This window comes from Hypanus sabinus, chromosome 7 (genome assembly GCF_030144855.1).
Source record: "Hypanus sabinus isolate sHypSab1 chromosome 7, sHypSab1.hap1, whole genome shotgun sequence".
NCBI lineage: Eukaryota > Metazoa > Chordata > Chondrichthyes > Myliobatiformes > Dasyatidae > Hypanus > Hypanus sabinus.
In genome coordinates, this window is record NC_082712.1 from 88,150,180 (window position 1) to 88,165,566 (window position 15,387).

Genomic DNA, 15,387 nt, shown 5'->3' on the forward strand with positions numbered 1-15,387 from the left:
CCAGGAAGGTTCTGCTTCTCAACTTCCTACCTAGCTCTCTAAATTCTCTTTTCAAGACCTCATTACTTTTTCCTTCTTATGTCATTTGTACCAATATGTACCAAGACATCTGGCTGTTCCCCCTTCCTCTCCAAAATGCTATGGACACGATCTGAGACATCCCTGACCCCGGGACCTGAGAGGCAACATACCATCTGAATGTCCCATTCACATCCACAGAATCTCCTGTCTGTTCCCCTCACTATCGAGCCCCCTATCACTACCACTCCCTTCTCTCTCTCTTTCCCTTCTGCACCACATACCCATGCTCAGTGCCGTGGCATTCCGGTCGCCATGGTATTCCCCCGGGAGGTCATCCCCCACAAAACGGTGTACTTGTTTTTGAGGGGAATGGCCACAGGGGTGCTCTGCTGTAGCTGCCTATTTCCATTCCTCCTGATAGTCTCTCAGCTACTCGTCTCCTGCAACTTTGGGATGACTACTTCCCTGTAACTTTGATCAATTATATCCTCGCTCTCCTGTACAAGTTGAAGGTCATCCAATTGCTGCTCTAGGTCCCTAACGCGGTCTTCTAGGAGCTGCAGCCGGATGCACTTCACGCAGATGTAGTTCCCGGGAGACTCTGGGTCTCCCAGTTCTCCAACATCCGGTACGAAGAGCACACCATAGCCATTTAAACGGTAAAGTAAGGGAGGGAAAACTAAAACAAAAAGGAAACATTAACAGACATTTATTGGTTGTTTGTCAGTATTTAGGTTTAGCTTTTCATTGATTCTATTGTATTTCTTTGTTCTACTGTGTGTCCTAGGAAAAAAATGACTGTCAGGGTAGTATATTGCGATTTGATGTTGTAGTATATGTAATTTAATAATAAGCTTTGAACTTTGATGCTGTTGAACCTTGAGTTGTGGGTCTTCAAGCTCTTGTATCTCCTTCCTGATGTCAGCATTGAGAAGCGGGCATGATCGAGGTGGTGGCGGACCATGATGATGGACATTGCTTTCCTGAATTGTCACATCTTGTAGTTGTCCTTCCTGTGGTGTGGGAAGAACTGTATCCAAGATGGAACTGGCTGAGTCTCACTAATCCCTGGAATTTCTTGCATTCCTGTACATTGGAATTCCCATGCCGGACTGTGATACAACCAATCAGAGTGCTTTCCGCTGAATCTATGGTGTTGTGGTCTGTGGTCCTCCTGGATAGATTGCTAACTTCAATGAGTTTTTCAGAAGGTGGCAAAGGTGACTGCTCAGTGTAGAGCTGTGGCAGTTGTCTACATGGACTTTAGTAAGGTGTCTGACAAGGTCCCACATGGGATCACATGATCCTGTGCATCTCAATCCCAAAGATTGCCCATTGATCCATAGTAACTTGTCAGTTTGGATTTGGACCTGGCTTGCCAATAAGAGACAGGAGGGAGCAGGGTTGATGGGACTGGCTGGAGGTCTCAGAAAACTGGTGTTCCATGGGTTTGGAGGCATAAGTGGACAGTCGGATCTTCCCAGAGTCAAAGTATCTAACATGCCTTAAGAGGAGAGATGCAAAGTTAAAAGGCTAAGTTTTTTTTGCTCAGAGTGTGGGAGATGCCTGGAGTGTGCTGCCAGAAATGGTGGTGTGAGCAAGAAAAAGAGAGCTTTTGATTATTTTCCTGCTGAGATCCCCAGCATTTTGTACGTGTTGCTCTAGATTTTCAGCTTCTGCAGAAACCTGTATTTATGAGAGCTGTTTAAGGGGCTCTTAGACAGGCAAATGGACATGAAGAGAATGTAGGGGTATGGACATATGTAGGCAGAATAGACTAGCTTACTTAGGCATTTAATTACAGGTTTAACAAATTCAGCAGACTTGGCTGAAGGAGCTGTTTCTGTGCTGTTCTATGGCTATTCTTCCCTGTCCCTCCTGAGAAAGTCCCACCTGAGAGGCTAGGAGTGGCCTGCACAATTCTCAGCAGGTTGGGGCAGGAATCATTTCTCAGAAGAAGACTTGCAAATAAATATTTCTGTAACCTGACACAACTTGTCACTGAGATCTGCATGGAGCCCAATAGATCATTGGTCTAAACTCAGTTACAAATTGATGGCTCCTTCCTTTCCTATCTGTGTAACCAGCCACCGAACTAGGAGCAGGTAAAGACCACTTGGCTCCTCTTGTCTGCTCTGATCTGAGCGACCTGCTCATGATCAGCCTCACATTCCTGCCTCGTCTCAATTACTTATCATCCCCTCACTATCTGCTTATTTCCTAATGATATTTATACCTTAATGACCTTCACAGACTCCACTTCCATCAGCCTCTGAGGAGGAGAGATCCAAAGCTTGTAATTAAATGCCCAACAAAATGAGTCCCTTCTACCTACACAATATCCAGATCACTCAAAATTCTGCACATATCTGTGCTTATATAAGAGCGTGTGGGAACAAGAAAACTTTTCTTCATCGCACAGATCTGCTCTCATCTTCCCTTCTCACCAGAGAGAACAGTAATAGAGACCCTGGCCCTCACTGTATCACCGCATCAGCCTCTGCATCCAGCACAACATCTCCATGACTTGTACCAGCTCCAGAATCAGAATTAGGTTTATTGTCACTGACATATACTGAATGGTCAGTTTATTGGGTACAACTGTTCACCTGCTTGTAAATGCAAATATTTAATCAGCCAATCACATGGCAGCAATTCAATGCATAAACTCATTAAGACATGGCCAAGAGGTTCAGTTATTGTTTGGAACAAACATCAGAATGAGGAAGAAATGTGATTTAAGTGACTTTGGCTGTGAAGCGATTGCTGGTGCCAGATGGGGTGGTTTTGATTATCTCCTAGGGTTTTCACACACAACAGTCTCTAGATTTTACAGAGAATAGTTCAAAAAACTAAAAAATAAATCACCCAGTGAGTGGCAGTGGGTGACAATGGCTTGTTAGTGAGAGAGATCAAAGGAGAATGGCTGGAGTGGTTCATGCTGACACAATGCCAGCATGTGTTACAACAGTGGTGTGCAGAAGAGCATCTCTGAAAGCACAACACATCGAACTGTGAACATGCAGCAGCAAAAGTCCATGAACACACTCAGTGGTCAATTTATTAGGAACAGGAGATACCTAATGGAGAGGCCGCTGAGTGCATGCAATGAAATTTGTTGTTTGAAGGCAGTTATACAGCGTAAGACATAAAATAAATTGTAAGTTACAATAATAAACATATTGTAAAATAAATTAAATATGTGTAACAGGAGTGGAACTCCCAGGGTGGAACATATCTAGTGCAAAAAGAGAGCAAAAATATTGAGGTAATGTTCATGTGTTTATTGTCCGTTCAGAAATCTGATGGTGAGGGGAAGGAGATGTTCCTAAAATGCTGAGTGTGTGCCTTCAGACTCCTGTAGCTCCTCTCCAATGGCAGCAATGAGAAAGGGGTATGTCCTGGGTGGTAAGGATCCTTAATGATGGATGTGCCTTTTTGGTGTAACCTTCAATAGTGGGGAGGCTAGTTCCCGTGATGGAGCTGGCAGAGTTTACAACCTTCTGCAGCTTTTTCTGATTCTGTTCTGTGACTCCCACCATCTTCCTCCCTCTCTGCCCCTTTTCTGTTTACCCCAGGGAGCTCCCTCTTTCTGATCTCCCGTGCTGCTCTTCCCCTCCCCATACGCAAGTACTTTCCAGTGACGCTATAGGGGATGTCACATCTGTTCCCATCACTGCCTTCCGGGAGGACCTGAGCAACTTTTCCAAGTGAAGTAGAGAACCAAGCGAGTCACCTGCACCTCTTCCAATGGGGCTGAACGCGTTCTGTGGTCATAGTGTGGCCTCCTCTACATTACTGACCATTTCACTGGGCCCCTACACTCTGACAATGGCTGTCTTCAGTTCTGCGTATTTTATCTCTCCTCCACTTTCCCACACCAACCTGTCTGAACTAGGCTTTCTCTGTTGCCTTGGAGACGCCAACCCCAAACTGGTAGAACAACATTTCATTTTCCTGGTTAGTTTACAGCAAAGGGATTAAATTATAGAGTCCATCTAATGCAGAGAAGAGGTGAATATTTTGACACCCAGAGTGTTGCCCATCTTTGGAATTCTGTTAATGAAAGGCAGTGGAATGTATTTTTGACGAAGGGAAGTAGACTCTCAATAAAATAGATAACTAGTGGTTAGCGTATCGCTTTACAGTGCCCACTGTACGACTGAGGTTCAATTCCCACCACTGTAGCTAGGAGTTTGTACATTTTCCCCATGACTATGTAGGTTAATTCTGGATGCTCTCGTTTTCTCCCACATTCTAATAAAAAAATCCTTCTTGTTTCGTGGATGTCTCTTTGAAGAATAGGAATTTCAGATTGTACTGTATAATTCTCTGATATTAAATTGAACCGCTTGTATGATTGGTAGGGTTAGGGAGTTATGGGCATGCTATGTTGGCACCAGAAGCAACGTTACACTTGCTGCCTCTCCAGCATAATTCTCACTGATCTGATCTGATTTGATGCAAGCATCACAGTTCACTGGTGGAACACAGCAGGCCGGGCAGCATCTATAGGGAGAAGCACAGTCGATGTTTCCGGCCAAGAGTCCTGACGAAGGGTCTCGGCCTGAAACGCCGATTGTGCTTCTCCCTATAGATGCTGCCTGGCCTGCAATGTTCCACCAGCATTTTGTGTGTGTTGCTTGAATTTCCAGCATCTGCAGATTTCCTCGTGTTTGCTTTAGAAATTCACAGTTAATTGTGTGTTTTTATGTACCTCCGACAAATAAAGCCAATCTTTCTTTAAAAGGTATGGAACATTTCATAAAGGGTAGGAAGATGTATGATATTAGTTAGATGTATAATTGTCACCTGTACCAAGATACAATGAAAAAAACTGTTTAACATCCTGTTCATACAGATCAAATCATGACACAGTGCGTTGAGGTAGAACAAGGTAAAACAATACAATGCAGAATAAAGTGTAAAATTTGCAGAGAAAGTGGAGTGGAGGTAAGCAATAAAGTGCAAGATCATAACATGGTAGAATGTGAGGTCAAGAGTCCATCATGTTGTACAAGGAGTCAGTTTAAGTGTCTGATAACAGTGGGATAGAAGATGCTAAGTGTTTTCAGGGTATGTAATGGAGGTTACAAACAGATTAGCTGTGACTCATTGACTAGTCCAGTGGTCTTGTGGGACTGTGTGACCTGCCCCCAGTACTAATTCATGTCTTCGCTCAAAGCATTAACCATCCCCTCTCCTCCACGTTCAAAGCTCTAAGTAAATTTATTATCAAAGTATCTCTATATCACCATATGCTACTTTTAGAGCAGTTTTCTTGCACAGGAAAATAAATACAACAGAATTTATGAAAAACTGATCTCGATTTAATCAAAGATTGACAAACAAATAATGTGCAAATGAAGGAAAATTATGCAAAGAACTTTGAAAAGTAAATAAATAACTAAAACTAAGAACATGAGTTGTAGAGTCCTTGAATGTGAGTTTTAGGTTATGGAATCTGCTTAGTGTTGTGGTGGGTGAGGTTATCCACGCCAGTTGACAAGCCTGATGGTTGAAGGGTTATAATTGTTCCTGAGCCTGGTGGCATGGGCCCTAAGGCTTCTGTACAATTTTCCTGATGGTAGTGTGTAGAAGAGAGCATGGTCTTGATGATGGATGCTGCTTTCTTGTGGTACCACTCCTTGTAAATGTGCTCAATGGTGGAGAGGCCTTTCCCTGTGATAGATTGGACAGTGTCAACCAAGTTTTGTAGGGCTTTTCCATTCTTGGACATCGGAGTGTCCATACCAGGTCATAGTGCAACTGGTCAGAAATCTCTGCACTGGGGATCTATAGAATTTCACAGAAGTATTAGATGACATACTGAATCCATGCAAACCTTAAGAAATTAGAGGTACCGTTGTGCCTTCTTTGTGATGACATTTATGTGCTGTCCGAGGACAGACTGTTTGATATGGTAACGTCAAGGAATTTAATGTTACTGACTACTTCACCTCCAATCTCCTAATGAGGATTGGCTGGATGGCCAGTCCCAAAGTAGGCCTAGTATTGAGACGCACAAAAAAGCTGGATGAACTCCGCAGGTTGGGCAGCGTCCGTTGAAAGAAGCAGTCAACATTTTGGGTCGAGGCCCTTCATCAGGCCTAGCATTGATTGCCCTTGGTGAGTTGCTTGTGGGATCCTGCTGTGCACAGGCAGCATACTTCCTGGGGTACCTGCACCTGCAGATGTGAAGCAGGACCCCATCCCTGGATCAGCTGAAGCCTCTTGTGCTTCCTTTCACATGTTGGGAGGAAAGTTATTCTGTGTTTATTTCTAAAGTATGGAATTGTTGACAGCCCAGCATCTGGTGCACATCCTGGGCTGTCCTGTTAATCATTAGAAATCCCAAGGGGATGTCCTGTTAAACAGATGGCAGTGCTGAGTGATACGAGAAGCCAAGATCAACACACACAAAAGGCTGGAGGAACTCTGCTGGACAGTCTGCATCTATGGAAAAGAATAAACAGTCAACATTTTGGGTTGAGATATTTTTTTCAGGACTGGAAAGCAAGGGGGAAGTCACCAAAATACAAAGATGGGGGAAGGGGAAAGAGACTAGATGGAGGGTGATAGGTGAAGCCAGGTGGATGGGAAAGGTAAATGGCCGGTGAGGAAGGAATCCTTTAGGAGAGGAAAGCAGACCATAAGAGAAAGGGAAGGAGGAGAGGGCCATGGGGAAGTGCTATATGAGTTCATTCTTACCCTCGGCCATTAGGCTGTATAATGGGTCAACCTATAGCTAGGGAAGTAGTGACTCCCTCCTGTGAGACTGTTTGTGATAACTTATTTTTTATTCTTTCTACTTCTTTTCTGATGTTTACATCCATGCACTTATAATGCTACAGTAACACTGCAATTTCCTTTGGGATCAATAAAGTATCTTTCTATCTATCCCTATCTAGGCAGGTGAGGAGAGGTAGGAGGCCAGAGTGGAGAATAGTAGAGGAGTGGAGGGGGAGGGAGAAATCAATATTTCTGCCATCAGTTTGGAGGCTGACAGATGGAATATAAGGAGTTGCTCCTTGACCCTGAGGATGGTCTCATTTTGGCACAGAGGAAGCCATGGACTGATATGTCAGAACCTAGATTAAGAATGGGAATTAAAATGTTTGGCCACTGAGAAGTTCCAGTTTAGCAGATGGAGCAGAGGTGCTGAACGAAGCAGTGCCACATTTAACAACTGGTCTTACTGGTGTAGAGGAGGCCACGTCAGAAGCGCCAGACACAATAGTCAACCCCAGCAGATTGGCACGTGAAGGACTGTTTGGGGCCCAGACGTACAAAAAAAAGCTGGATGAATTCAGTAGGTCGGGCAACATCCTTTGAAAGAAGCGGATGATGCTGCCCGACCTGCTGAGTTCATCCAGCTTTTTTGTACGTCTTGATTTGACCAGAGCATCTGCAGTGTACTTTGTGTTTGGGGCCCAGAATGGAGGTGAGGGAGCAGGTGAATGGAAGGACTTTCTTTCCCTTCTCAGCAAGAATGAATGGAGTTATGGAGTGTCATACAGGGCTAGTGATTCCAAGATGTGACCCCACCAGGGGTAGTTAGGAGGGATAACAGGCTCTGGCTCTGTATGTACTTTCAGCCCCCACTGAGGGTAGTTAGAGATGTTGTAGATGCTGTGACCATTTGCTCCTCCATCCCCTCTTCACAGGTTGAGACGAAGGACAACAGACACAGGGCTTACGTACATACAGTTTCTGGTGGAGGGTAGTTAGTGGGGCAATAGTTCTGTCTCATCCTCCACAGACACCTGAGGATCCGCCAATAGACAACCCCTTAGGAGAAGATCGTAGTCAACTCGATTGATCACACAACTACTGCTACTTCTGTCTACACTTCACATTGCCTCAGGAAAACGTACCGCCAGACTCAAGGACAGCTTCTATCCAGTCTATTGAACTGCTCACAGGTACAATAAGATCGGCTTTTGACCTCACAGTCTACTCTGGGTCAGCATGGTAGTGTAGTGGTTAGCACAACACTTGACAGTACAAACAACCCGGGTTCAATTCCCACCACTGCCTGTGAGGAGTTTGTATGTTCTCCCTGTGACCCAGTGTCCCCTCATATTCCAAAGATGTACCGGTTGGTAGGTTAATTGGTCATTGTAAATTGTCCTGTGATTAGGCTGGGGTTAAATCAGGGAATTGCTGGAGGCCTGGCACCAGAAGATCGTAATCTGCGCTGTAACTCAATAAATAAATACGTAATAAATAAATACATACATAATAAATAAAAAGATTTGTTATCGACCTTGTACCTTATTATCTGTCTGCACTGCACTTTCTTTGTAACTGTAACACTGTATTCTGCATACTGTTACACAAACACACATACATGCTGTCAAAACACACCACACAATACACACACATGCCTATGCAGACACATTCAACATGCACTCCCCCCACACACACAACGTGCGCACAACACAGACATATACACGCGCACACACAACAAACGCATAACGCATATACACAGCCACACACAAAATGCACAAAACAGGCATACACAATCAACACACACATGCAAAGAGGGATAAAGACAAACATACACACACAGCGCCCGAAGTGGGGATCGAACATGCGTCTCTGGAGATCTGAGCCAGCAACGCCTATTGCTGTGCCCACTTTCTGCCCTTTCCTTGACCTACCCTTTTTGGTCTGTCATTGCGGGAGTCACCGGTTCAGTTTGGCGGCGGGGAAACTGTCTGGTTCCAGACCCCTGCTGAAGGTGTCGGAGTCGGAACGCATAGCTGCAGCTTCCAAAGCAACGCAAGCCGAGCCCACAAACTACAGTCACTGGGAGTGTCCCAACAGGCGGCACTCGGAACACTCGTTTCAACATGAATGAGGCTGTTATTTACATAAAGTGCGCCGCCCCTGCCTTGCAAAGTATTTCTCTGCAACTGGGCTCCGAGTTTCCGTACCTCGACAGGAGAGATGGTCACCTACAGGGTCACGGTAGCCACTGGAACGTCAGACTACTCGGGAACCAACGACTACGTCTATGTCACTCTAGTGGGAGAGAGGGGGTCCAGCAAGAGAACTCTCCTCGACAAGTGGCTGTACAATGACCTGGAGAGGGGGAGCGTAAGTGTGAGGGAAAGGGAACGTGTGAGAGCGAGAGTGTGAAGGAGAGTACGGCAGGAAAGAGGGAGAGTGTAAAGGAAAGGGTGTCAATGGGTGAGGGTACGGGAGAATATATGAGCGTGGCTGAGGACGTAGGGGATGGAGAGAGATTGTGTGTCGGGGGGTGGGGTGGGGAAGGACCCGATGAAGAAACGGAGTGTAAAAGTTTGAGAGGAAGAGGGTACATGGGAGAGAGGGTGTTGGGGATAATGTGTGAGGAGAGCGGGAAAACACATGTAGAAAGGGAGTGAGCATGGAAAGCGAGGGAGTGTGTGGGGAGTGAGTTTGTGTCTGGCGCGAGATGGAGAGTGCGCGTGGGGTGAGAGAGCATGAGTGTGAAAATGGAAAGAGAGAGAGAGTGTGGAAAGAGGAGGAAAAAGAGTGTGTGGAACTTCTCATGTTCTCAATATTTATTGCTTATTTTTTATTATTTGTATTTGCACAGTTTGTTGTCTTTTGCACTCTAGTCGAGGGTCCAAGTAGATCCGGTCTTTCAATGATTCTGTTATGAACTTATTGAGTATGCCCACAAGAAAATGAATCTCAGGGCTGTTTGTGGTGACATACAGAGTACGTACTTCGATAATAAATTTGAGAGGAAATTTGAAAAAGAGAGGAAATGACGGGAGTATGGAATGATTGTGCGTGTGGGGAGAGTGTGTGTGGAGAGAAGAAAGGGAGAAAAAAGGAAAGAGAGAGAGAAGAAAGGTAGTGGCTGTGTGTAAAAGACGGAGGCAGTGCAATCTGCTTGTAACAATAATACCTTTCAGGCTGACCATCCCCCCACGGACACTCCCTTGCTTCAGCGCTGACTGCAAAATTTCCCCTTGACTACGATGCGATCATCCTTGAAAAGGTTTTGCTGGCAGGGCTCCCTGTCTCTTTCTGAATACCCTGTTGCTTCAGTTTACCTGTGAGACGCCGACCAAACCATCAGTGGGTGTGAACGAATGAGGATCTCTACCGCTCTCTCCCCGCCGCTCCTTGAGCTTCGCTCCCGAGCCCTGGGGTCTGTTTCTCAAGAGAGCGCGGAGAGGGCTGGTTATTAACGTGACCAGTGACACTGACCATCCTGGTGGAGAGGGAGCCAGGTCAACCCCCAGCAACTGTGGGATGTCTAAGGTCACAGAAATTTATTTGAGCAGCAACACCATCTTCAGTCTGGATAGCCTCCAACTTGAACGTCGATTTCTCTAACTTCTATTAATTTCCGCCCGCCTTCTCTTTTCTATTCCCCATTCTGGCTCCCCTCTTACCCCTTCTCTTCTTCTCACCTGCCTATCTCCTCCCTCAGGTGCTCCTCTGCATTCCCTTTCTTCCATGCTCTACTCTCCTCTCCTATCAGATTACTTCTTCAGACCACAACGATTTCAACCTATCACCTCCTTGCTTTTCACATCATCTCCCACCCCAGCCACCTACCTTTCCCCTCACCTGGTCTCACTTATCTCTTGCCAGATTCCACTCCGTCTACCTACTTATTCTCGCTTCTTCTCCCTTCCTCTCCAGGCCTGATGTCGGGCCTTGGTCTGTAAGGTCGACTGTTTATTCTTCTCCATTGATGCTGTCTGACCTGCTGGGTTCCTCTAATATTTTGTATGTTAGTAAGAAATTTATTCCCTGGAGTGCAGGAGAATGGGGGAGATCCGACAGCTATATAAATTAATTTTATAGGGTGAATGCAGGTAGGCTTATTTCCCCTCAAGCTGGGTGAGACTAGAAATAGAAGTCATAGGTTAAATATTTAAGGGGATTCTGAGAGCGAATTACTTCACTCAAGAGACACCAGCGGAAATGGTAGAGTTGGGATCGGTTGTAACATTTAAGAGAAGTTTGGATAGCTACGTGGATAAGAGGGATCAAGGGCTATGGTCCGGGAGCAGGTAGTTGGGGACAAGGAAGAAAATCAGGCCAGCAAGCACTAGATGGACTGAAGGGCCTGTTTCTGTGCTGTCATACTCTATGACTGTGTCCCTAAAGTGGACCACTCAGCCACTCGCTTTTCCAAAGCTCTGCTTTTCACGCTGGGGCTTTTCTCTTTGGAATGAAGGAGGTCGAAAGGTGAGGTCTATTGGATTATGAGAGTGGAGGTGTGGTAACGCTTGCCGACTGCCCCCTGCGCATCCTTGGGTGTAGTGCAAATGACACATTTTTTTATTTATTTGTTTGACAAAATTGAGAAATTTTGAGACCTTCGAGCCCCACTACCCAGCAACCCCCAACTTAATCCTAGTCTAATCACTGGACAGTTTACAATGACCAATTAACCTACCAACCCATATGCCTTTGGACTGTGGGAGGAAACCAGAGTACCTGGAAGAAAACCATGCCGTCACAGGGAGAACGTACAAACTTCTTACAGGCAGTGGCGGGAATTGAACCTGGATCACCTGTACTGTAAAGCATTGTGCTAACTACTACATGACAGTACTGCCCTCATGTTGAAATTCATCAATCACCAATCAGTACAGGTTTTAATAACCAATAGATTCTTCTCATTAAAGGCCAATAATACTTCACTGCATGTTTTGATGTACATGTGATAAATAAAATTAAATCTGAAATCATCCCCCCTTCTAACCTTTGCTGCTTCAGAGAAAACAACCTGATTTTGTCCAACCCCTCTTTATAGAATATGCTTTCTAATCAAGGCAGCATCCTGGTGAACCTCTTCTGCACCTTCTCCATGGCCTCCACATCCTTCCTGTTTGCTCTGTTGTAAGTTACCCCTGGTGTAAATTGGCTCTAGTTTGTTACTCTGGTGTAAATTGCCACTCGTGCATTACTCCTCCTGCAGGTTACACCTAAAGAAGTCACATCTTCCGAAACTCACTCCTATTGAGTTCTTCTTGCTTTGAGTTATTCCTTGGTGCAGGTAGGAAACATAACAAACAAATGAGATTTGATAGGCACTCAGTGCCTATAAAATGTATTCACCCCCCCGCCCCAGACATTTTCATGTTTTATTGTTGTACAACATTGAATCACCTTGGATTTAATTTGGCTTTTTTGACACAGAAAAAGTCACTTTCATGTCAAAGTGAAAATGGATCTCTATAACGTGATCTAAGTTAATTACAAATATAAAACACAAAATAATTGCATAATTACTCACCTCTGTGTGGATTGGTCTCTATCAGCTCTGCACATCTGGACTGCAATTTTTCCCCATTCTTTGTTACAAAATTGCTCAAGCTCTGTCAGATTGCATGGGGATCATGAGTGATCAGCCCTTTTCAAGTCCAGCCACAAATTCTCATTTGGATTGAGGTCTGGACTCTGACTTGACCACTCCAGGACATTAGCTCGGTTGCTTTTAAGCCATTCCTGTGTAGCTTTGGCTTTATGCTTGGGGCTATTGCCTTGCTGGAAAACAAATCTTTTCCCAAGTCGCAATTCGCTTGCAGACTGCATCAGGTTTTCCTCCAGGATTTCCCTGTAATTTTGCTGCATTCGTTTTAGCCTCTATCTTCACAAGGCTTCCAGGGCCTGCTGCAGTGAAACATCCCCATGGCACAATGCAGCCAGCACCATGCTTCACGGATGATGTTATTTTGCCAAAGTGTGGTGCTTGGCTAACACCAACTGTAGAGTTTAGTCCGATGGCCAATTTTGATTTCATCAGACCACAGAATTTTCTCCAGCTGACTTCAGAGTCTCTGTTATACCTTCTGGAAAACTCTAGTTAAGATTTCATGCAAATTTTTTTCAACAGTGGTTTTCTCTTTGCCACTCTCCCATGAAGCTGTGACTGGTGAAGCACCCGGGCAACAGTTGTTGGATGTGCAGTCTCTCCCATCTCAGACACTGAAGCTTGTAACTCCTCTAGTGTTGTCATAGGTCTCTTGCTGGCCCCCCTCACTAGTCCCCTTCTTGCACGGTCTCTCAGTTTTTGAGGACAGCCTGCTCTAGGCAGACTTCCAGCTGTGCCACATTCTTTCTATTCAGCAACTTGGAAATTTCCCTGTATCCATCTCCTGACTTGTGGTTTTCAAGTCAGGAAAAGTCAAGAGTTGCTTGGAATATTCTTTTGCCTTCATATGTCAGGCCACTGACTCACCAGCAGTTGCACCTTCCAGATATGGTATATTTTTACTATAATCAATTGAAACACCTTGACAGCACTCAGATCTCCATTTAACTAATTATGTGATTTCTGAAACCGTTTGGCTGCACCAGTGATGATTAGGTGTGTCATATTAAAGGGGGTGAATACTTAAGCAATTAATTAGTTTGTGTTTATATTTGTAATTAATTTAGATCACTTTGTAGAGATCTTTTTTCACTTTGACACAGAAGTGTCTTTATCTGCAGACTGGTGTCAAAAAAGCCAAATTATATCCACTGTGATTCAATGATATAAAACAACAAAACGTGAAAACTTCCGGGGGGGGGGGGGAAATACTTTTTGTAGACACTATATGTCAGGGAACAAATTGTAGGAAGCCAAGGTAACACGGTGTCATAGTGGTTAGTGTAATGTTTTTACAATCTGGTGATTGTAAGGTCGGTGTTTAATTCCCGCCACTGCCTCTAAGGTGCAGTTTGCATGTTCTTCTTCCCATGACTGCATGGTTTCCTCTGAGCATTTCGGTTTCCTCCTACTTCCTGGAAATGCACACCAGGGAGTTTCCACCTGGGGTCCACGGACCCCCTGGTTAATGATAGGGGTCCATGGCATAGATAAGGTTGGAAACCCCTGGGTTAGGGCTAATGAGCCGTAGGCAGGGAATGTTGGTGCTAGAAGCATGGCAATACTTGCGAGCTGCACCCAGCACAATCCTCACCGATTTGATTTGACGCCAATAAAGCCTTTCACTGTATGTTCAAATGTACATGTGATGCAACTAAATCTAATCCAAAATAAAACTAGTGTGGTGGTGTTCACGGGTTCAATGTCTGTCAGAAATCAGATGTCAGAGGGGAAGAAGCTGTCCCTGAATTGCTGAGTGTGTGCCTTCAGGCTCCTGTACTTCCATCCTGATGGTAACAAAGAGAAGAGGGCATGTCCTGGGTGATGAGGCTCCTTGACGATGGAAGCCGCTTTTCTGAGGCACCACACCTTAAAAATATCCTGGATACTACAGAGGCTAGCACCCATGATGGAACTGAATGAGTTTACACCTCTCTGAAGCTTGCTATGATCCTAGCAGTACCCCCTTCACCCCATACCAGACAGTGATACAGCCTGTCCGAATGTTCTTCACAGTACATCAGTAGAAGTTTTCAAGTGTTTTAGTTGGCAAACCAAATCTTCTCAATCTCCTGATGAAATATAACCTTCTTTATAGCTGCATCAATATCTTGGATCCAGGTTAGATCTTCAGAGATTTTGACACCCAGGAAAGTGAAATTGCTCACTCTCTCCACTTCTGATCCCTCTATGAGGAATGGTTTGTTCCCTCATCCTACCCTTTCCGAAGTCCACAATCAGCTCTTTGGTCTTACTTACGTTGAGTGCAAGATTGTTCACTATATTGATGTATGTTTGATGAACAAACTCAAATCTTGTTTAAAAAATTGCTCAATATTTTCTAACCTTGCTGAAAGCATTGGCAGATATGAGTGTGGATTATGACTGCTGTTATCTTTATTGGCACGATTGATAGTGTTTGTATACGTGGGTGTAGTTCTCGAGCTGCCCACAAAACATTCATGGCAAATAGAGATAAACTTGGAGACAGAAGGAAGTGCAGAAGCTGGAAAATATGGCAAACTGCTGGAGGAACTCAGTGGGTGGGGCAGCATCTGTGAAGGAAAATGGACGGACTACCTATTGGGTTGAGACCCTACCTTGGAAGTTGGCTTGCTTCCTCTCGTACCAGAGTGGCTGGCTTCTTTCTTATATGGAACTACACCTCCTACACTGCTGCTCATCATAAAGGACCCCCATCACCCAGGACATGCCCTCTTCTCATGGTGACTGTCAGGAAGAAGGTACAGGAGTTTGAAGGCACACATTCAGTGATTCAGAAACAGCTTCTTCCCCTCTGCCAACTGATTACTGAAAGGACATTGAACCCATGAACACTACCTCACTACTTTATTTCTGTTTTTGCATTACTTATTTTAACAACTATTTAATATTCATATACATGCTTACTTTAATTCAGTTTTCCCTATATATTACGCATTGCACTGTACTGTTACCACAAAGAGAACAAATTTCAGACCATAGGCTAATGTTATTAAACCTGATTCTGATTCCAATACTGGTCTGCC

At 44.7% G+C, this 15,387-nt stretch overlaps 1 protein-coding gene and 1 long non-coding RNA gene across 3 annotated transcripts in view; one reads left to right on the top strand and one right to left on the bottom strand.

Moving 5' to 3' along the window:
- Positions 1-5,329: 5,329 nt before the first annotated feature.
- On the bottom strand, positions 5,330-8,882 carry LOC132396959 (uncharacterized). The gene is made up of 2 exons (XR_009513197.1): positions 8,688-8,882; positions 5,330-6,477 (listed from the first exon to the last, which is right to left on the bottom strand). It is a non-coding gene; the product is annotated as an uncharacterized LOC132396959 (long non-coding RNA).
- A 25-nt stretch (positions 8,883-8,907) lies between these two features.
- Positions 8,908-15,387, top strand: part of alox12 (arachidonate 12-lipoxygenase) — a 69,781-nt gene continuing 63,301 nt past the window's right edge. Inside the window, exon 1 of one of the 2 annotated variants that reach the window (XM_059975119.1) lies at positions 8,908-9,126. In XM_059975119.1, the coding sequence (XP_059831102.1) occupies positions 8,977-9,126 (150 nt within the window). In that variant the 5' untranslated portion in view covers positions 8,908-8,976. The remainder of the gene's footprint in view (positions 9,127-15,387) is intronic. The other variant, XM_059975118.1, reaches the window with a different exon arrangement.